Here is a 21,659-nt window from a genome sequence, read left to right as displayed (position 1 = left end):
GTATATATATATTATGCTGGGAGTTGAACTCAGGCTCACACACTTGCTAGGCAATCATACTACCATTGAGTCATGTCTCCTGCCCATTTTTAATACATGGGGGAAAAAAAGTCACGTCTAATCGCTCCTTGGAAATTTCTTAAGCAGTCTTGGAATGAATGAATAAATTATTTAAAGGCCTTATGTACCCAAGGTGGGGACTTAGGGTGGCCGTGACCTTTTACCAAGAAATTTGAGCCCTGAATCACCTCCAAGGTTTATTTCAGCAGTCATAAGGTACAAGTTTATATGTAGGAACAGTTATAAATAAAAATTTATTAACTCAATCATATTACAAACACTAAAAAAGTTCATAAAAAGGAACCCATAGAAAGTCTTTTTAAGAAAAAAATATTTTTATACGGAGTGGTCATTCCTTAATTTGCTGGCCCTGAAGATGTGTGCCATTGGAAGTTGGATTTTCTTAAAGCAGGGTACACCAGTGACTTGGAAGGCAACCCCCTTTACATGCACACAGCGGTTCACCTGGCTCCAGCTAGCTAGCTGGAAACAACAGACAAGTCATTTCGTCTGACTGACGTGTCTGTAAAAATGGCTCCCTTCTCTGGGAAAAAGAAGCAGCAAAAAATCTTCCTCCATTCGTTCCTGAGCAGCGACATGTTGTACAGGATGGGGTTCAGGGCGGAGTTGGCGAACGTGAAGGTCATCACCCAGAAGAAGAAGGACGGCCAGATGACCAGGTCCTGCCTGAAGTTCTGGATCAAGAGGAGGAGGATGGTGATGATGATAGGACTCCACATGATGAAGAAGGAGACCATGAGCAGGAAGAGGGTGCGGAAGAGCCGGTAGTCCTGCTGGGACACCCGGATCTGGTGGCTTTCCGAGTACGCCAAGCTCAGCGTGAGCCTCTTCCTTGACGCCTTTGTGATCTGCAGGAAAACACAGAGAACTGGAGCCACAGGTCACAGCGGGAGTCAGGGGTCTCCTGTTGGCTGGGTTTTCTTTTGTGGTACTGAGGAAGGAAGCCCAGGTGGGTTGGGGTGGGGCTAGAGACGGTGGGTTGCAGTCTGACCGGGCACTCCTAACCTGGAATGTGAAGGACATTGTGTCTGTAGGCCTGATGTGCCTGCCAGTCTGTTACCTCTGTCCCGAGGAAAGAGAGCCAATGGGTTGTGTCTTGACCATGTTAGTGGTCCTTACCAACTTCAGTTGCTGTGGCTGGCCCAGGCCCTGTCTCTCCTAGCCACATTGCCAATTCTGTATGGGGTGTGGGGCCTATTTTCCTAAAACCTGCATCTCAAGAGAGAAAGTAATTTTAATGTCATTAGCATCATTCACAATTTGGGCAAGGTTAGCTCATCAAAATGGCCTAAAATGTTCTCCTCACAATTCTTTTAAGTCCCTAATTGAAGGATAGATGCTTAACTACCGCCTGATTGCACAAGTGCCTCTTACTCTGTGATAGAGACAAGGACAGCAGGTGCCCGGTGAACGGAACCCTCTGAACGTGCCTGACAACCAGAACGCCAGGAAGAGAGGCCAGGAAGAGAGCAATCAGGACGGCTGCGCTTTCCTCTTGGCGCCCCGCCCACGTGTGAGACATTTATTTCACTGGTTGTCACCTTTAATCTTCGCATAGCCCCTGCGCTGTCACACCGCTGTTGTTCTTGCAAATTGATTCGCAGGAAATGTAAGTTACCAGCTGAAACTCATTTTCCTGCTACTAAATAGTAACAGCCCCCTCCCTAGGGGGTCCAAACTACTTAGGGCCCCGCCTACTCCGCCGTGCTGGTGGGGGTGGCTCAGCAGACAATTCCAGCTCCGTGGGGCCTGGGCTCTAGCAGGCAGGACAGAAGGTGGCTGTGATAAACAAAGCGGCTGACTCCTGGCCAAGCGCATGGAGGTGCCCCGCCCCCGCCCCGCCAACAGATGCTGCTTTTCCTCCTCAAGCCACAGTCCCCACAGTTTGTACAATCAGGAAGAAAATGAGGCACTGTCGTAAAATGTGAGTCCTTCCTTGCTCCCCAGCCCACATTAGACAGCCAGACTCATCAGCATCTAGCCAGGGTTTCAAATGTCTCTGGCTTTGGTGGAATGCCTCCAGTGCTTTTATGAAGTGCTCCATTACCTTCTGGGGGTTAACTCTGACCCTCAAAACAAACGGGGTGGGTGTCCTAGGGTTCTCCCACCTTGGGAGCCCCACATAGGGATGCCCATGCTCCTCTTCACTTTGGCATATTGTACATTGGGAGGGGGCAGCGCTCATAAGAAAGTGCTCTGTGACCACTGGGAACTTGGTAAAACACAAAATGTCTGTGAAGAAAAGTTCCTGGAAGGAGCTCCACCTGCCACTAACCCCTCTGCAGGGCTGATGAGCCAACTAGAATGTTGGTGACATCAGAGAGGCCGGACTGCTGCAGAGCCAAGCCCAGTTATAATTTATCTTTGGCCACTCTGAGCACCCCTGATAGCTATTCCACACCTGCCTCTGTGTCTGGCCTAAGAGCCTTGAGACCCACAGGTGCAGCCATTTATAATGTATTTACTCAACAGGCCAGTCGCTTCCACGAAGAGCTAAGGATGTCATCAGAAGGCATCTGAGGCCTACAGCAGAGGTTTCCTTGTTTGGCTGGAGCTCATCCACCTGATGTTCCCACTAAATGCTATCTGAAAACCATCTTGGTTTGTGACTTTCTTTTTTCTGTTACTATTTAAAAAAAAAAAAACACTTTACAAAACAATTACCATAGGGGAACCCTGAATCTATGTTCCCGGGCCATGGCCACTCATATTTGGCTCCAGAATAAATTATGTCTCATCGTCTTTGAACTGAGAGTTGCGTTTTTTCCCCATGTCCAATGGGACCCACTTTGAGACACTTGGATTCAGTGAGGGGAACCCAGGGTTGCACACTTCTCTGGAACTGTCGAGGTGACTTTTGCTCACTAGGGCGTAAGAGGTGCTAATCCCACGCGGCTGCTTGGTTCGGACTTTTTCTCTCTAGACCTTTTTAACAAAGTCCATCTTTAAAACAGACCTTTTGTGACTCACTGGAAAGACCAGGAGGGAACCCTATTTCCACCCAGCACCCCTCTGCCATGCCAGGACACACCAGCTTGAGGCTGGCAGGGAAGGGGATTCCCGCTGACAAGCTGGGGCCCTGAGGGTTTAGCCTCCTCTGTGGTGCTCACTGTCTAGTCAGTAGTGTGGTGGTTAGGATCATTAGAGGAGAAGACCCACCTTCCCAGAGGTCTACCTCCAAAGAAATATGACTTCGGAGGAAAGCAAGAACTGGAGAGAGTAGCATCAAGAAACACGTGAAAAAGCCAGATGGCAAAGGACTGGAAATGCCTACCAACCCCCATGCGACAACAAAGCATGTTCAAGAAAAGCCTGCCTGCCATGTACATGTGCAATAAACAACCAAAGGAGAGCTAAATGCTATGTAAATTACCCACGAAGGGCTATAGCACTAGAGGCCCACTTTGGGGGTGTTTTAACACGGAAGCCTTCTTACAGCTCATTACATTAGATTACCCCCATTCTCAGGGATGGCTTCCTCTTAATAATCTACCTATCCCTATGTCTATTATTATGTGTCCCTGGTGCAATTATTTTTTTCTAGAACACAAGAACCTGGAAACTTCAACAGGTGCCTTCAGAACTCAGGACCCAAATCTAAGCCTATCACTTGACCACGGGTCTCCAGGGGTAGGTAGTGAGGCCCAGGCTTCGTGTTCTGTTGAAGCAGATTTTTGTCCCTCAGCTAAACTCTGTGATAAGCAGAGGGAATTCCATCTGCATGCAATAGAGTCACTGGTTCATTCAACAAATAGTTACCGAGAAACATTTACCTTCTATATGCTAAGCTCTCTTGAAGAGGCTGGACCCAGAGCAAGAAGCAAGAGCGCAGACTGCACTCCCACGCCCTGTGTATGTGGCCAGTGGAAGGGAGAAGAAGAAGCACAGGAGCACAGTTACAACGGCAGAGACATCACAGCCCATCATCCTTACAGCTGCTGGGTAAACTTGTAAGTCTTCTCACAAGCTGCCAGCCTTCACAGTCTGATCCAAGGCACTTAGGAACCACTGAGAACCTATTCCCTTGGGAAAACTGTCAATAGGAAAAATATTACTGGGGCTGGAGAGATAGCTCAGAGGTTAAGAACATTGCCTGCTCTTCCAAAGGTCCTGAGTTCAATTCCCAGCAACCACATGATGGCTCACAACCATCTGTAATAGGATCTGGTGCCCTCTTCTGGCCTGCAGGCATACACACAGACAGAATATTGTATACATAATAAATAAATATTAAGAAAAAAAGAAAAAGCCAGGCGGTGGTGGTGCACGCCTTTAATCCCAGCACTTGGGAGGCAGAGGCAGGAGGATCTCTGTGAGTTCGAGACCAGTCTGGTCTACAAGAGCTAGTTCCAGGACAGGCTCCAAAACCACATAGAAACCCTGCCTCGAAAAACCAAAAAAAAAAAAGAAAAAAAGAAAAATATTACTGAAAACGTATGGCATGTCTGAGTCACAAGGAAAGAGGAAGCAGAGAGGGCAGAGGGCAAAAATAGTCACTGCCCAGCACATGAAACAAGATCAGCAGGGCAAGAGACAGCTGGATGCCCACTCCAAACCGTTGCTCAGGTCAGAACCAGTGAAGCTTAGAGCAGGGCTTCTGTGCAGGACCAGCGGGAGAGACGCTCTGTGTGCGGAAGTGGGCTCTGTGATCAGATTTAGCACCACCACCTGGTTAATTCATGTGTTGGAGATGTCCAAAGTGTATTAGCATAAAAAGGCTCTCGAGTCTCACAGCAGAGAATCCCATGCAGCTAATTCAGTACTTCTTAAGTTTGTCTGCAGGACTCTCTCTGTACACCCGTCGTCCCATGGAGCTCCAGAGGGCAGCCTGAAAGATGCTGCTTTGCAGTTAAAGAATAGGATAATAGGAGAAGAACACCCTCCAAGCCCAGAAATGGAGCCCAAGTTAGAGGCAGTAGAGACAGGAAGAGGAGGCAAGACTGGTGAGGTGGCATGGAGCGATAGATCCTCGACCAGCGAATGTGGCTAATTCAATATTGATGTTCAGTGGAGTCCATAGCTGTGCTCCTGGAAGAAAAGGCCGGGCAGGAGGGCCAGTTTAGTGTGCCTGAGCTGTGCACCTTCTTGGGGAGAAGATGCTAACCGTGAGGCCCTGTCCAGGCTCTGACACACTTCCCACCTAGACATGAGTCAGGAGGGAATTTTGGGTTCAGGGAGAAGGCAAATTGCCCAGTGATGTGGGAGTCCACTCTGTGCTGTGATTGCCATTAATGAATAAAGGAACTGCCTTGGCCTGTTGATAGGGCAGAACTTAGGTAGGCGGAGAAAACTGGACTGAATGCTGGGAGAAGGAACGTGGAGAGAGAGATGCCATGGAGTCGCCAGAGTCAGACATGCCGAATCTTTCCCAGTAAGCCACTGCCACGTGGTGATATACAGATTAGTAGAAATGGGTTAAACTAATATAAGAGTTAGCCAATAAGAAGCTAGAGCTAATGGGCCAAGAAGTGTTTTAATTAAAACAGTATCTGTGTGATTATTTCAGGTCTAAGATAGCCAGGTGGCCTGGACGAACAAGTGGCCTCCTGCTACAGCCCAGATTAGGTAGGGGCTCTGGATCTGGTTTGTGTGTAAGGAAGCAAAGGGTCTAAATTTGGACTGTGACCTAGCACTCAGGTGGCCTTCCACAGCCGCAAACCACACAGGCCTTTGCTGCACATGGAAGCTGTGCAGGGGCCTGAGGTGTGGACATGCAGGGCTGAGAGTTTCCACTCAAGTGTGGGGAGAGCTGGTACACTGTTGCCCAGAGGAGTGGAGGGAGGGCTCTCTCTCCCTCATCCTGAAGGGGCTGTCTGATCTTCCCTGACGGAAAGGCCCAGTCTTGAGATTGAGATTGCGGTGGAGGGGAAATCACACTCCGCACAGGAGGGTGTGTCACCAGAGCCTTCTTGACTTCTCCGGGTCTCACAAGTGGAAGCCCACAAGGGGAGCTTAGATCCTGCTGTCCCTCGCAGAGGGAAGGGTTAGAAGAACAGCCCAGCCTAGCAAATAGCATCCGCCGTACTATTCAGGGCCTACTGTGCCCAGGAGGGCAGTTCTCACAGCCTCGCCTTATGCAACTTCACCCTAGAAACTAAGGCTGCCTGTAGTAGTATGAGCGGCGGGGCTGCGTCCCCAGCACCCCGGCTGCCTGGCTAGCTTATGCCCGAAATAACAACACACAAACTGTATTCATTTAAACACTGCTTGGCCCTTTAGCTCTAGCCCTTACTGGCTAATTCTGATATCTCGATCAACCCATCTCTAATAATCTGTGAGCACCTGTCTTACCCGGAAGATTCTAGCCTACGTCCATCCTGGGTCTGAGTTTCATTGCGTGTGTCTGCCCGGGAACGGGGCATGGCGTCTCTCAGAGGCATCTGCCCCCGAGAGGAGAGCTGTAGAGTCTGAGCTCACTTCCTCTTCCTCCCAGCATTCTGTTCGGGTTACTCCTCCCACCTATGTTTTAACCTATGAGGGCCAGCCAAGCAGTTTCTTTATTGCTTAACCAATGAAATCAACAGATTGATATATGACACTCCCACATCAGCTGCCAATTTGCAATGATTGAAATGGGGTGCAAAGAAGGCAAGTAGCAGGCTCAAGCAACACAGCAAAGTAAACCAGCAGTAAAGACACAAAGCTCGGTAATTATTTTTTGGGGGTGGTGATAGTGTTTAGACCAGGTTTCTCTGTAGTTTTGGAGCCTGTCCTGGAACTAGCTCTTGTAGACCAGGATGGCCTCGAACTCACAGAGATCCGCCTGCCTCTGCCTCCCTAGTGTTGGGATTAAAGGTGGCATGAGCCAGCACCGCCAGGCATAAAGCTCGGTAATTTTAAAAGAACCTTCCAAGCCTCATCTGTTCCCATGGTTCTTTGCTCTCCACTAGGCCCCTCACTGGTCCTTCATGTTTGTGCAATAACTAACAGCTTGCTTTAGTTTGGTGCTGACACAGAAACCGTCTCCCTTGTGCCGAGGAGTTTCTTGCTTTAGATCACAGCATCATTGTCCAGCTGCCTCTTCATCAAAGATCCTTCTAGGGGGATTTTAACTTGCACACTCCTGAACCACACCCGCTCCCTGCCAACCTTCTGCACGTAGCACTCTTAACAAACCTCTGAGGAGTAGAAGTGTTGGATGGGACTCTAGGGCCAGTCTGCCCGGGTTTAAATACTGAAGCTGACACCTATAAGCCCGGTGACTTGAGGTAAACTGCACAACATCTCTGGGTCATGTCACCTGAGGATCTTGTTAGGATAAGATTTGTTAGTGTTTCCTGGGTGAGAAACACTACTCACATACTTGTTTGTTTGTTTTTTTAAAAAAAAAAAAAGCAATTAAAATGCAGCCTAGCACTTGGGAGGCAAAGGCAGAAGGATTAATGCAAGTTCCAGGCCAATCAAGTCCACATAGGGAGTTACAGACTTTCCGGAACTATAGACAGAGACCCTGCTTCAACAAAACCAAAACAGTACAAACATTTAAAAATGTATTCTATTTTTCTGTCCTTTTCTTTCTCTTCTTTCATTGTGATTTTGTGATACTAATTAATTCTTTTATAACATTAAATATGCGAAACCATCCATTGTAAGCGATTTCCAGGGCTCCGTACTCTGGAATTTGCCTCACATATTAGAATAAACCCAAGCTTGGATCTCTTCAGAGATCAAGGGCATTATCTCCCACAGAACCTGGAGCCAGCAGCCTTAGGTGAGGTTAGCCTGGGGTGGGTTATGTTTGTGAGAAGGCTTACACAACCATAAAGGGGTCATAAAAGTGGCCAAAAGGTGATCAGGGCCTTTTCAACACACCTGTTGATCACAACCCACACAAAAGATGCTATAAATTTCAACTGCTGGCCACCTCCAAGAGGGCTCAAGAGCTTGGAGGCACACCTTACAAGTGAACTTAACTGTACATGCTTGTGTTTGTTGGGTGGTACCTTCCATGCACAGAGCATGCCTTATGAGCCAGGAAGCAGAGTCTGGCCCATCTTTTATATTTCTGTGTACACACATTTACTTTTCTAGGAGACTTCATTTATTCCTGTGCCATACACACTTGAAATGGTCATTCCTGGGGATTAGGTCACTGGGACAGGAAGGGCTTTTGGCCAAGTTCTGTCCTCCATCCAGGAGTCGCTTTATGAGTGTGTTCAGTTTGTGAGCAGAATACATAAGCTGGGTGTGATTTTATATTAGTATATGGTACTTCCATAATTTCATAAAAAAAAACCTTACAGAGTAGACGTTGTAGATTACTGCTGCGTTTGTGGGAAAACAGTGGCAACAACTCCAAAGTCCACAAAATGAATATATCATACCTATATGATGAAGGCTGTGTAACTCTTAACCAACAAGATAAGATACAGGAACTGATAGAGAAAGATCTGATACGGTGTTGGGTAAAAGGAAAAGGACATTATCAAGCCGCAGCACCTGCTCTCTGATCAGAACAGTAAACAGTGCCAACAGCCACCTGACCATTTGAACCTACACACAAGCGTTCGTGGTGCTGGATGACGGCAGAGACCACAGCTGGGTCATTAAGGCTGGGAAGAGAATAGATTTTCAACTTTTGCATTACACAGCTCTGTGCCTGTTTTCAACTTCATGTTTTTATAACCTGGTAATATTTTAATGATGAAAAGATTCAGAACATAGCTGATTTAGAAAACAAAAGCCAAAATAAATATACAAACCCTCGTCCCTCACTGTTACGGGGGTAGCAAAAAGTCTGCCCAGCGAATCAGGATGGGACTGTTAGAACCTCCAAGGTATGCTCCGACCTGGAAGTTCTAAGATTCTACCAGAAAGGCCCAGATGGAGTGAAGATCAGAACAGCACTGAAGCAAACATACCTGTAAAATTTTGGAGTAACTGATCACAATAACCAGCCCTGGCACCAGGAAGTTGAAAGTCACAAAAAACACATCCCACAAGATTTCTCCTACGCGGTTGGGCCAATCCAACGTGCAAATCGGAATTTCCTGTTCACAAAAGGGAAAACAATATCACTTCAGTGCTGGCTTCTTCCTTAGCCTCTAACCCAGTTCTCGTTCCGGGCTGTGGGACGCTATGACACGGAGCGAAACACAGCTGCTGTGCGAGTGAATTCCAGAACCTGCTCCTCCTCTGCCCACGACATTTCCTCTTACAACCACCTGTCCCAGGTGCAGCCGGCTACCATAATTATAACTCTCACTCTCCAGGAAGGCCTGAACCTCAGGGTCATAGGCAGAGAAGAGCTGAAGGCATTTCCCAGGACTGGTCTTTCCACTTCTCTGGGCTAACATGCAAAGAATATTTGAGCCTTCTCTTAGAAGTTTGGTTATTTTGTTTGGTTTGCTTTGGTTTTTCAAGACAGGGTTTCTCTGTGTAGCTTTGGTGCCTGTCCTGGAACTAGCTCTTGTAGACTAGGCTGGCCTCAAATTCACAGAGATTCGCCTGCCTCTGCCTCCCAAGTGCTGGAGTTAAAGGCTTGTGCCACCACCACCCAGCTACAAGCTTGGTTCTTTAGATAGGAGAAACTTGGTCGCAGAAAGGTCTCAGACTAGAAGTGACATACCACACACAAGCATCTGGAGACAGGATTGAGGGTCCAGGGCAGTGACACATTGCTGAAACAGCAGGAGCTGGGCTAAGGCATTGTTTACCTGGAGCACCGTGTCCAATTGCCTGTGTGTTAAGGTCAGGTACACACATGTAATCCAGCTCCTCTGACCATGGCAAGGAAATTGTAAGAACCAAGCAGTTTGAGACAAGCCCAGGTAACACAATAACACAATGAGACCCTGCCTCAGGTAATACATACATACACACACACACACACACACACACACACACACACACACACACAATGGAGCTGTAGAGATGACTCAGTGGTTAAAAGAGCTGGCTGCTCTTGCACAGGACCAAGGTTTAGTTCCCAGCACCCACATGGCAGCTCACAATTATCATTAACTCCATTCCTGCCGCATTCAATGCCCTCTTCTGGTCTCCACAAACGCCAGGCATGCGTGTAGACACACAGACATACATGTAGGCAAAACACTCATATGCACATAAAATAAAAATTAATAAATCTTTAAAAAGCAGAAACTTGAAGCTCCAAAACAATAACAACAAACAACACACACACACACACACTGTCAGTCTCCCTCAAAGAATAGGCCATCTCTCTTCAAGACACTGTGGTACCCAGACCTTGGCCCTCTTCCTCCTTGGAAATAGGACAGAGCATCAGGGCAAACAGCTAGAATGCTTGAAAGGCGTGGGGGGTTATGGTTGCACTGTGCTGAACTCAAAAGTGTGATACTAACTACAAAGCCAAAGTGTGAGGGGCCTACTGGACAGTAGGAACTCTATTACTGCAACCATTGCTTCCATTGAATAAACATGCCCGTAGAAATGGAGTATGGATGAACGCATCTTTCCATACCTGAACTCCTTTTGCCTACTTGATCAAAAGAACAAAGGTAAGTAGAACACAATTTACCCCAAAGCCTCCCAAATGTCAGAACATGTATTTAAGAGCACGTACAATGAAAAAGGTCATATCGGTGATTTTCGATATAGTAGTATATGTATCTGAGCCACAGACATTCATTCACTAATTAGATCAATAACTATTGAATACAAAATACACTAGGGAAAAACAAAATTTTTAACATTTGCCAATGTGAATCATAATTGAGTAAACTCAAAATGTTGTCAAATAGTTTTATATCCAGTATTAGCAAGACACAGAAGCATTTCATATTTATTGAACATCTACTGTGCACCAAGAACTGCTTCCTATATGTAGGGATGTGGTTATGTTTGCAATACCCTTATTGAAACTCGCATTATTAATTTTCCTGTTTCGTAGAAGAGGAAACTAAAGCTAGAAACATCCTTCAAAAGTAACAGTCTAAAACACTAATGGTTAATTGTTTTCACTGGCAACAAATTGTTCCAAAAAGTATGTAGTTAAACATCAAGAGAACTACCAATAGCTGGGCAATGGTGGTGCACACCTTTAATCCCAGCACTTGGGAAGCAGAGGTAGGCAGATCTCAGTGAGTTTGAGGCACTACAAAGCTAGTTCCAGAACAGCAAGGACCGTCCCACAGAGAAACCCTGTCTTGAAAATAAAATAAATAAATAAACAAACAAATAAATAAATAAATAGCTACCAATAAAACTTAGGGCAGAAAGAAAGAAAGAAAGAAAGAAAGAAAGAAAGAAAGAAAGAAAGAAAGAAAGAAAGAAAGAAAGAGGTAGGATACCCATACCAGATGTGGCACCATGTACCTGTCATCTCAACCTTCACAAGGCTGAGGCATGACAATTGCTGTCCTTGACTACATAGTGAGATCCTGTCTCAAAACAACAAAATAAAATGTTTTAATTATAGCCATGATGTTTGGGTGGAAGCATCACACCAGCCCCTGGCATCCATATATCCACAACTCTGAGTCTAGAATGTTCAGGTAGAGGCTCCATCCCAAGTCCCCTCCCACCGGAGTTCCCTCAGTCTAGACTCCACCCCTGAGAAAGCCCACCAAACGATGACCCCTCCCCAGAGATGCTCAAGACCATGCCCACTGGGTATTTAAACTGCTCCTCAGAGAACAAGCTCCTGGTTTCCTCAACTTTCCATGGGACCACCCAGGAATGCCGTGCTCAGAATAAGCCTGGATTTATTAATTTGGGTTGATTGGCTTATTACATCAGTGGCTGTGGGTTCCCATTTACCAGAATCTAAACCTAACACATACATTGAAAAGGGAGAGGAGGAGGTTGCTTCCCTTTCCAGCTTTGTTAAATAGTTGTAAATGGGAGGGACATTTTAAATTCTCTCCTCTACTCCCGCCATCCCCAGCTAATAGAGAGAACTTGTTAAATTGCTCCTTATTTTGGTGAATGAATAGAGACTTGTGTCTCTCTGAGATCTTGAGTACTGGCAGCTGTGTTACTGCTGTTCCTGGAACAATCCATGCAGCCTCCAGTTTGAACTCAGATCTCTGCCCGCGAACCCTCTTTAGCACACTGGCGACCACAGATATAGACAAGTGTGCTGAAGCCCCAGTCAGGAAAAAAGGGTTCCAACCCTAAATGGATTGTGGTCTCTAATCCCTATATTTGTGAAAGAAAATGGTATCAAAGGGTAGGAAACTATGGCCTCAGAATGATTTCTTAAAGTTCCTAAAATCTTGCTCCAAAGGCCTCCTCTGTGCATGGGCAATCACTCCTGGCTTTATGAGATCTTATAAGAAAATGCTGATGATGGAGGAAGGTATTTTCTCTACACAATGGGCCAAAAAACAGGTCCCGAGGCCACACACCTGCCTGGTAGTTACCAGAACCATGTGGAACTGCATGTGTCTATAATATAAAATGTGTAATATAAAAAACAAACGATCGGATAAATCAAGCCAGGAGATTATGAAGAAAGGGATCCTGCTTATAAAGATTCTACCAGAACCACAACTATGATGAGTAATCTTGGTTGTCTACTTGATCTGGCTGAGAAGGGCTAAGGAGATTAGGAAAGAATCACATCTCTGGGTGTATCTGGGAGAGGGTGTCCAGACAGGATTAACTAGGGGAGAAAGGCACCTCCCACAGCCTGAAGGCAGGTTGGAATAGGAGGGAAAGAGCGCTCTTAGTAGAGGCTCTTGGGAGAGCACGCATCCTCTCTACTTTCTAGCCCCTGTGATGCAAGCAGCTATATCCCACCAACCCCTCCCCACCATGGCTGACTGCAACCTTAGACACTCTGACCCAAACAAAACCCTTCCTTCCCTAAATTGTGACTTTTGGTCACAATGATACAAAATAGCTAATACAACTCTACACAAAGGCCACTCCAACCTTACGAATAATTCAGGAAGGATATCAGCCTAGTAACCCAGATTGACAGCATCCCTGTTGTGAACCTTCCCAGGCAAAGCTCATTGTTTCAAAGATTTACATACCCCTCATTTCACCTTTTATAGCTCCCCCCTGACTCAATTACAAGATTTTCATTGCTTCTGTTGGTTTATCTCATCTCCCTCCCTTCTCACTTCCCTCTCTCTCTCTTTATCTCTTCCTCCCCCCCCCCCCATATTAATCTTATGTAGCCCTTACTGGTCTGTGATAATACAGTCTTTGCTATACAGTAAGAATTTTCTATACAGTAAAAATGATCTTGGATTTCTCCTGCCTTTTTTCCCCCAGGGTCTAGGAAACCTGCACCTCCACACCTGGTTTATACAGGCAGTGCTGGGACTTGAACCAGGTGCTTCACGCCTGCCAGGCAAGCACTCTACCAACTAAGCCACATCGCCAGCCCCAGAATTTACCAATACTTTCGGTTAGCATACAAAGGAATGGATTGCACTCTGACATTTCCATCCATGTTATTACTAGATTTTGTTCTTATTCATCTCTCCAGTGCCTCCCCACTCCACCCCACCCCCTGCTCCTCCTTTTGCTAATTTTTTTCTTCCCCTGCAAATATGGCATGTATTTCCTCCCCTCTGCTTTTAGGGATAAATTCCATTGCCCTCTCTGTTGCTCCTCTTCCCTCTCCCTTTACTTACATTTTACAGTGTTGCTATGTTTTTGTTTTTTTTTTTAATGAGAGAAAAAGAGAGTTTGCTTCAGGAAAAATTGGTTATCAGATACCAGCTCGCCATCAGAGTTGACTAAACATGACCAGCAGAGACAATCCGCTTACCCCAAGGAAGTTCCCAAAATCTTCTCATGAAGGTACCCTTTTGACTTCTGATTTACAGCTCTCACTCCAGACAGGATGTATGACAAGGCAGTAAAGGAGGAACTGTTCACAATACCTTCTGAGCTAAGAATCTGTGGGACTGGCCTAAGTGACAGATTTATATACTCGTTAGAAGGCATTATATGGCATCAGTGATTAAATACAACGTGTATGCTTATTTCAAACAGCAGCTGGGCCAGTGAGGTGGCTCAGTGGGGAAAGGCATTCGCTGCCAAGCCTGACTTCTTGAGTTTGATCCCTTGGACCCACATGGTGGAAGGAGAGAACTAACTCCTGTAATTTGTCCTCTTGCCTCTGCATGCATGTGCTGTGGCTTATGCATGCACACGTATGCACACACACAAACAGTAAATACATGATTTAAATATAAAGCTTAATTATTAAAACCACAACAAAAAGGTGTCATGCCACCATCAGAGAGCTGAGCTGGTGTCCTAACTTTATGTCTCCAGGAAACTCCATCTGACACGTCACGTCGATTCTGGTCTCTGCAGACGGTGATTTGCAGAGGAGCTGGGCAGAGCTTGGAAGGTGGACACACGGTGTTATCATAGCCTCTGAATTTTTTTGCTTCTGAAATATATTCTGGTTTTGTAAAAGAACTTTGGAAACCCAAACTGCTCGGCCTGCCTGGTTCACTGGAACCGGCAGCATCAGCAACAGTGTTTTATCTGTTCATTCATCACCAGACCCCTAGGATATTCAGGTGCTTACAGGAGCAGAAGGAGCTGTTCCAGCTGTGCTGGGAAGGGAACTGGGTTGGAGGGGGGGCGGGTGCTCAGGTGTTGGGACCAGGCAGGATGAAGATGGAGGCTAAGCATAGCCAAGAGTTAAGTGTGGCCGCCACCACGCCCGTGTTCTGCCTCTTCCAATCTCCACCTCTCCCTGGAGAGCTCCTCCATTTCCATAGCTTTTTATTTGTTTGTTTTTCGTTCTAGGGATTAAACACACGCACTCAGCAAACACTCCACCACTAAGCTACATCCTCGAGTCTACAGTTTCTTTTGGCAGATGACCCAGTTTTCTGCTCAGTGTTCTCCCAAATAGCAGTCTCATGCCGCAAAGGGCACCCTGCCGGAGGCCTCCCAGTGTGCTCTCTCATTCTCAATGGCCTCCCTCTCCCAGATGTCCATCTCATTTCCACCAGGCCGCCCCAGGCATCCTAAAGGGTGTCCCTGGCTCTCCTGCTCTCCCTGTCCAGGCACGCACCCTGTTCTGTGCTCGCTGCTACCCAGAAGAGCCCTCTTCACATCCTTCTGAACCTGTGTAGCCGTCAAGTCATCTCACTTCCTGTCGGGCCCCCACCAAGGAACACTGCAAGGGTGAGAACCAAGCCCATCTAGGTTCCTGTTATAATGCAAGGTCAGGGAGGGAGAGAGCGGCAGGCCACAGGGCTCGGGTTCATGAGTTCAGAGGCTATGGCACCCAAAGGAGTCAGAGCCAGGCTATATTCCGGAACTATTTTTGCCTGACTTTGGTTATTTCTTCTTTCAGAAAATAATAATGGGAACCCTACTTGTGGGGTTACTAGGCCACAGACCACACCAGACTACAGACTTGGGTAGTATCTGGGCCCATGTGCACACTTAGTGAAAACACCTCCTGATGTGTGTTTATGTGACTTGTGGTGGGTGGTCAGAGGAGGGTGCCCAGCAAATGCTTGTGGAATGAATGGATGTAAATTCTGGCCAAAGTGGATAGTCTTTCCCACCCATGCGTGTGGGTCACCACCGGGCCAGGGCCAGGCCTAGGCCACAGCACAAACAGGCAGGCATCCTGTTGGAGTAGATGGAGCTGACCTGACTGAGAAGTTAGTGTTGCTAAGAAGTGTCCACCCTCTTGAAACGGCAGCTGGTTACAGCAATTAGAAGAATTACGCTGTTTGAAGGATGTTTAAATGCTTATGCCCCCAAGATAAGGAAACTAATAATAGCTAGTAATTTCTTGAGCACTTAACTGTAGATGCACCAGGTGTTGGTTCATTTCTCAAACACCCGTTCCCATGGCAATCTCATGTAGTTGACACATGAGACAAGGAGAGCACTGTGGGTAGAGGTGGGAAGGCCTGCTTTCTGTGGAGCAGGAACTGCTCCAGAATATGAGGCTCCAGAGCTCACACTCAGATACTAAATAGGTTAGAATCACCAGCATGGCCATCAGCTCCCCTGGACGGCAAGGTACCCCAGCCTACATGGACGAAGGCTTTGAAGGGTCTCATGACAGCAGAGGCTCTGGGGAGTGGGGGAGGCTGTCTGTGCTCTCTGCTATTGGGAAGGAAATAATTCTTCATCCAAAAACCTCCATTTGTAGCATCCCACTGGGCAAGGCAAATGAGCCACAAGCAGGAAGCTGTCAATCCAAGGACTGGAAAAACAGACAACTGTTATTTGTATTTATTTGCTTATTTATTCCTGCATTTATTTAGAGACTGGGCCTCACTCTCTACCCTGGACAGTCTTGAACTTATGGCAATCCTTCTGCCTCAGCCCCTTGAGTGCTGCGATTACAGAGATGAGTTGTCACCCTGGCTCTGCTAATTAATGTTAAAAGTGAAACCTGCCTCCAACTAGAGCAGATCCTTCTCTGCCATCTTCATTCTTAAGTGGTTACTCCTCCTCATTCTCCCTATGCCCACCCTGCCCCCTCCCATTCTTACTTCTTCAACTGCTGAGTTTATAAAATTGAATGTTTCCCACAATGTCAGGCCACAGTCATTGAGGAACTGGGACATTTCTCCATGTTAGGATCCCTTGGGATGAATACAGAAAATATGGAATGCAGAGAGGTCCCCTTATTCTTAAGGGAGACATGTTCTAGAACCCCCTAGAAGATAATGGAAGCCAGAACTACACTGATCCCTATGTGCACTGATTTTTCTATACATACATCCTTAGGCTAAATTTTAAGATATGAATATGGCACAGTAAGAGATTAACCAGAAATTAACAATTTATAACCACAGACTGAAATAAAATTTATTTAAAATTTAAGATTATTTTTCTGGAATTTCCACTTAATATTTTCTGACATCACTTGTCCATGGGTAACTGAAGCCAGGGAAGCTAAAACTGTGGGAAGTAAAGCCTCAGAGAAGAGGAGACAGTTGTATTCTCTAAGAGAGGGGAATAGTTAACTGGCCATGATGGCCCAGGATTTGAATCCCAGCACTCATAGGCAGAGGCAGGAGGATCTCTGTGTATTCAAGGCCAAAAATGGTCTATGTAGAGAGTTCCAGGGTAGCTAGAGATACACAACACAGATACTGTCTCAAAAAGTCGAGAAAGGAAGGGGGAAGGGGAGGGAGGAAGGGAGGGAGGGAGGGAGGGAGGGAGAGAGAGAGAGAGAGAGAGAGAGAGAGAGAGAGAGAGAGAGAGAGAGAAGCTCAGAGAGGAACACAGAGAGAGCTGAGGAGAGGGACAGAAACAGTCAGGAAGAGAAGACAAGAATGGCAGGGAGCCAGAACAAGGCCCCATTTTTACTACAAGTTTCCCCATCCCAGCCCTACTATTTTCAATGACTAAGGCTCCTATCACCTCCTATCAACTAAGGTTGAACCCCTAAAACAGCGTCAGCCCATTCTGTCTTAGTGGCCTTGACCAAATGCCCCCCTCACGACCCTTGAAATCCAGAAGGTGTTTTTCAGTAAAACAAGAGGTTTCCAGGCATGGTCTCCACAGAGGCCCCCGGAATAAAATCCTGGAGGTGCTCTAGGAGGCTCCAGTCCTACACATCCCCACCCAGGGGGATGAATACACAGAGAACAACACAAAGTCCTCATTGCTCAAGCCCCAGGGACCGCAGTAGTACTGCTTCAGTCTGGGGTTTGACTGGGAGGTGATATGACCTTCCTCTCCTCCTCCTCTTCCTCCTTCTTCGTGTTATTTGCCAGCTAAATAGAATTTTACCCAAATGGATTTGAAAAAGGACAGTACATCTGGGAATTTAAGATATCCTATTTGGTCTTAATTCTTGGAACTGGAGTCTTTCTGTATCAAGAACAAGAAATCCCTTAAGTTCTATGAGAAAATCAGCAGTACTGCTGTAACCCAGTGGAAGAACGGCTTAAACAGATAAGCCATGGCAGAACCTGGCTCTTCCTGGGGTGCCCACCATTCTGAGCCTGTGGCATGGCATCGCCACCCGTGTCAGGCCGTATTCATTCATAGTTTAGTATCACATACAGACAGCTGGATACAGGCTGGACATGCCTGGGACCTAGCCGATCACTTTGGTGTGGAGTTAGGCCTGAACATTCACTTATTCCAGAAGCATCTATATGGCCTGCCCTGATGCTCAGGCATAGCTGGGCTAAGGACTAGCCGGGAGTAAAATAGATACCTTGATCTCTTCCTGGTCAGCCGCACCCATCAATTCAGCTAAAGTCGAATCTCCTGTACCCAGGGAGATGCGGCCACAGGCTTACATGTTCTTTGATTAAGTGCCACAGGCCTGCTGGGTCCCTGCTCATTCGAAGTCATTATCCGACAAACGTCGGCCTCCGCAGTACTCCACACTAGAAACAAACTTCTAAGAACAGGGTTTAGGGTTTGATTTTTTTTTTTTTAAGATGCCATTTACCCAGGATGTAGCCTTCATCCATCCTCCCCCTCGACAAAAATAAACTCTCCTCTGTGATCGAGGGTTCAAGGGGTCACATGATTAGTCCAGGGGACATCCCACCACTGTGGGGTTTCTCTTTGGGGAGGTACTTCTAAGTACTAGCCTGGCTCTAAGAGAGATGCTGGGTGTCCCAGCTTCTGTGAAGTAAGTGTGATGTTAACAGTAGCGTGACATTTAGCAACTCGACCTTGCACCCTGCTGTCCCCTGTAGATGTAAGCTCTCCGTTGCTTAATTTGCCCTATAATTGTCAGTTCATTTTGCAAAAATCCGGGAGAATCCCTTTAACAGCATTTGGGAGGATTTACTTACCCACTTGGCACTGTGGGGAAACTGACGAAATTAAACTTCAGAGCACTGGGCAGTAGGTCTGCCAAAAACGATTCCACAAAGGGCCTATTACTGTAACTAATCACCCTCTTCCTAGCTTCAGTCCGATCACCCTCACCCCACCTTAGCTGGCCCCAACACCTGTTGCTTTGCACGCAGCCTGGGCTCACCTGGTCCCCTCCGGGAAGGCGCTGCAGGACCACTCGGAACAAGATGCAGAGGGGCAGAGCGGTGAGCGCTGAGTAACCCCAGATGAAAGTCAGCAGCGCTGCCTGAGCCGGCCGCCCAGGGCCCCTCAAGCCGCGCTGCAGGCGCACGATGCACACCATGCGCTCCAGGCTGACCGCCGCCAGTGTGAGGATCGTGACGCTGCCGCTCATGGTCACCACGTAGAAGAGCAGGTGGCAGACGATGGGGCCCAGCAGCCAGGCCTCGGTCCAGCGTACGATGAGCACCAGAGGGATGGCGCTGGTGAAGAGCAAGTCCGCGCAGAAGAGGTTGAGCACCAGGCTGACTGTCGTTCCGCGGCGCCGACGGCGCGCCACAAGCACCAGAGCACACGCATTGCCCAGCAGTGACACCACAAAGATGAGCCCCAGCACGGTGGTCTCCACGGCACTCAGTACTAACCGGTGGTCGCTCTTGACATCCGAGAAGAAAGGGAAATGGGTGCGATTGCCTTGGTCCAGGGTGAGCGAGGGGCCAGTGCCCGTCGTCGTCTGCGCACACTCAGGGGACATGCCGGGCGCCCGGGCGCCCGCCGCAGTCTGCGAGAGCGCTCATCTGCGAGGTAACTGAGTGCCAAGGCGGGGGGAAGAGGGAGGGAGTCAGTTGCGACACCTCCCCTCTGGCCCCCTCCCGCCTGAGCAGCTGCCCAGGCACTGGGCGTAGGAGCGGCGTCCAGGGCGCACCGGAACGAGGAAGTGCTTGGCAACACTAACCTGACACCGTGGGCGGGGATGTGGCCACCAAGGCAGAGGACTCAGACCCTTGGGCAGTCTGAGAGCTCTTAAACCAGAAAACTAAAACAATCCCTGCCTCCATCCCCCAGTACAGCCTTCTTCACCTTTCACGGACACTGACTATTGGAAGCCCTTTATCCATCCACCTATTTAGCTAGCCTTGACTGAAGCGTGTCAGAGTTGAACTTTGGAAATGGTATGGACCTGTGTGGATCAAAACGTATTAAAGCAACTTGTTTTAATAGGCTGGGGTTTATTTGACTTTAGAGCGAGTTCATCTCTCTGTACATCAGTTTGTTTGCTTTTATTTGTAAAATGGGAATTCCTTTGCCTGAGAATTTGGTTCCTTAGTAGAGCCTATACCTAGCACTTGTGAAGTCCTCCTTTTGATTCCCAGCATGGAAGTGCAGGGAGGGGAAGGAGGGAGGGGGAGGGGAGGAAAGAGGTCCCGTGCACAGTCAAACTGTAAATGTGCCTCAGGCACCCAGTAGGAGAAAACAAGGGCAGTCTGATTCTGTTAGAGGAGAAAACTGAGCCTCAGCAAGAATGACTTGTCCAAGGTGACCTTTGGTGACTCATATTCGATCCTGGCCCCTCAACTTCCTCCTTGCCACCACACCACCTACCAGTGCTTTCTAGCTTCCTTCTCTAGAAAATGAGGTGGTTGGAGAATGAAGAGTGTGTTTGGGGCTTGAGGTCTAGACACCTCCTCCTCTAAGTACTCCAGTCACCTATGACCTCATGCCCTCTCCCTTCCTCACACGCCCAGGCCTCTCCCTCTGCCCATTCTGCCTGGGTTGTCTCCGTGTGTTTCTGAAGAACGGCATGTGCCAGCTTGATGTGATGTCTGGAAACGCATGCGTGTGTGCCCCTGCTTATCGCCCTTGTGTGAGGACACAGTGTGACTTCTAACGCGGGGTGAAGACCCCATGTCGTCGGGAGAGGCTCAGCTTGGGCTTTGACTAGCTTCAAGCTGGAAAGCAGAGCCAGATGGGTTTTTGGACATGGTTGGAAAAGGCAAAAAGATTGAAAATCTCTCATAGGTGAGATTTTGGAAACTGCCTGGTTGGTGTCAAGAGATACTGGTTCTGTGCAGAGAGATGGGGAGAGAGAGAGGGAGGGAGAGAGAGAGCAGAACAGACAACTGAAAGTGATGCTTTCATATTCTGTAGGTATCCACATGTACTCTGTTTTGTAAAAAGGAATCACCGGATGCATAGTTAGTTGGTTTTCTTTTTTCAAGTTAACTACCCCACCCCCACCCAAATGCCCCTGAAGGAGTTCAAGACTGATACTAGCTGACTCTGGACTCAGCATTTCATGAAGTGCCTGAGCCCAAACAGCCCCAGAATGAGAAAGAAGGACAAGAGATAATCAGAAAAGCATAGATATCACAGTTCCAAAAAAAATGTGGCTGACTATCTGGCCAGAGGGGGAAAAACTGGGTTTTTATGCCCCGCCCCTATAATCTGTTGACCAGAGGTAGAATTATATGCTTTTCTAGGCTGTTCCTCTGCTGTCTGCTCAGATCACCAGCTTCCAAAGCTACTATTCCTGTCCGTCCTCACTGGAATCTGCAAGCTTAATTAACCAACGAGGGGGGCATGCCTGACCATCACTATCAACACCCTCTGGGCTCTGCCAGTGCTGAATGATGTGGCCAGAGACTCTGTAACGTTCTCCATTCGTATCACCTTTGTGTGCCCCTAAAGACCAACTTGATCCAAGACTGCACGTCCTACTGCAGAGACAACTTCCTGGAACTGCTGTACCTTTGGAGCCCTGACCAGCTTTTCAAAGTCAGGCATCAGGTTGGGCACCACCTGCCTCTCGTCGACTACATAGTGATTTGTGTGTGCCATCTGCTCTCTATCACAGCACCCCCTGAACACGCTGCTTC

The 21,659-nt window shown here is 47.6% G+C and overlaps 1 protein-coding gene across 2 annotated transcripts; it reads right to left on the bottom strand.

The window, feature by feature from the left end:
• Window positions 1–244: 244 nt before the first annotated feature.
• Ffar4 (free fatty acid receptor 4) lies at window positions 245–19,695 on the bottom strand. Of its 2 annotated transcripts, XM_075973947.1 has the most exons (3): window positions 18,968–19,695; window positions 8,943–9,071; window positions 245–929 (listed from the first exon to the last, which is right to left on the bottom strand). In XM_075973947.1, exons 1-3 carry the CDS (start codon window positions 19,535–19,537, stop codon window positions 540–542), a joined length of 1,089 nt encoding a protein of 362 aa, XP_075830062.1. In that variant the 5' UTR covers window positions 19,538–19,695; the 3' UTR covers window positions 245–539. The 2 variants fall into 2 exon arrangements, with proteins under 2 accessions (XP_075830062.1, XP_075830064.1); XM_075973949.1 differs by lacking the exon at window positions 8,943–9,071.
• Window positions 19,696–21,659: the final 1,964 nt, after the last annotated feature.

This window comes from Microtus pennsylvanicus, chromosome 5 (assembly GCF_037038515.1).
Source record: "Microtus pennsylvanicus isolate mMicPen1 chromosome 5, mMicPen1.hap1, whole genome shotgun sequence".
Taxonomy (NCBI): domain Eukaryota; kingdom Metazoa; phylum Chordata; class Mammalia; order Rodentia; family Cricetidae; genus Microtus; species Microtus pennsylvanicus.
Note: the sequence above shows the minus strand (reverse complement) of the source record. Positions and strands in the feature narration are given on the sequence as shown.

Excerpts from the sequence above, each read along its gene's own strand:
- Ffar4 (XM_075973947.1), bottom strand. The coding sequence starts at position 19,537 with ATGTCCCCTGAGTGTGCGCAGACGACGACGGGCACTGGCCCCTCGCTC. Across the intron at positions 9,072-18,967 it reads GCCTTCCCGGAGGGGACCAG|GAAATTCCGATTTGCACGTT; the intron begins GTGAGCCCAGGC and ends TTTTGTGAACAG. Across the intron at positions 930-8,942 it reads GTTACTCCAAAATTTTACAG|ATCACAAAGGCGTCAAGGAA; the intron begins GTATGTTTGCTT and ends GTTTTCCTGCAG.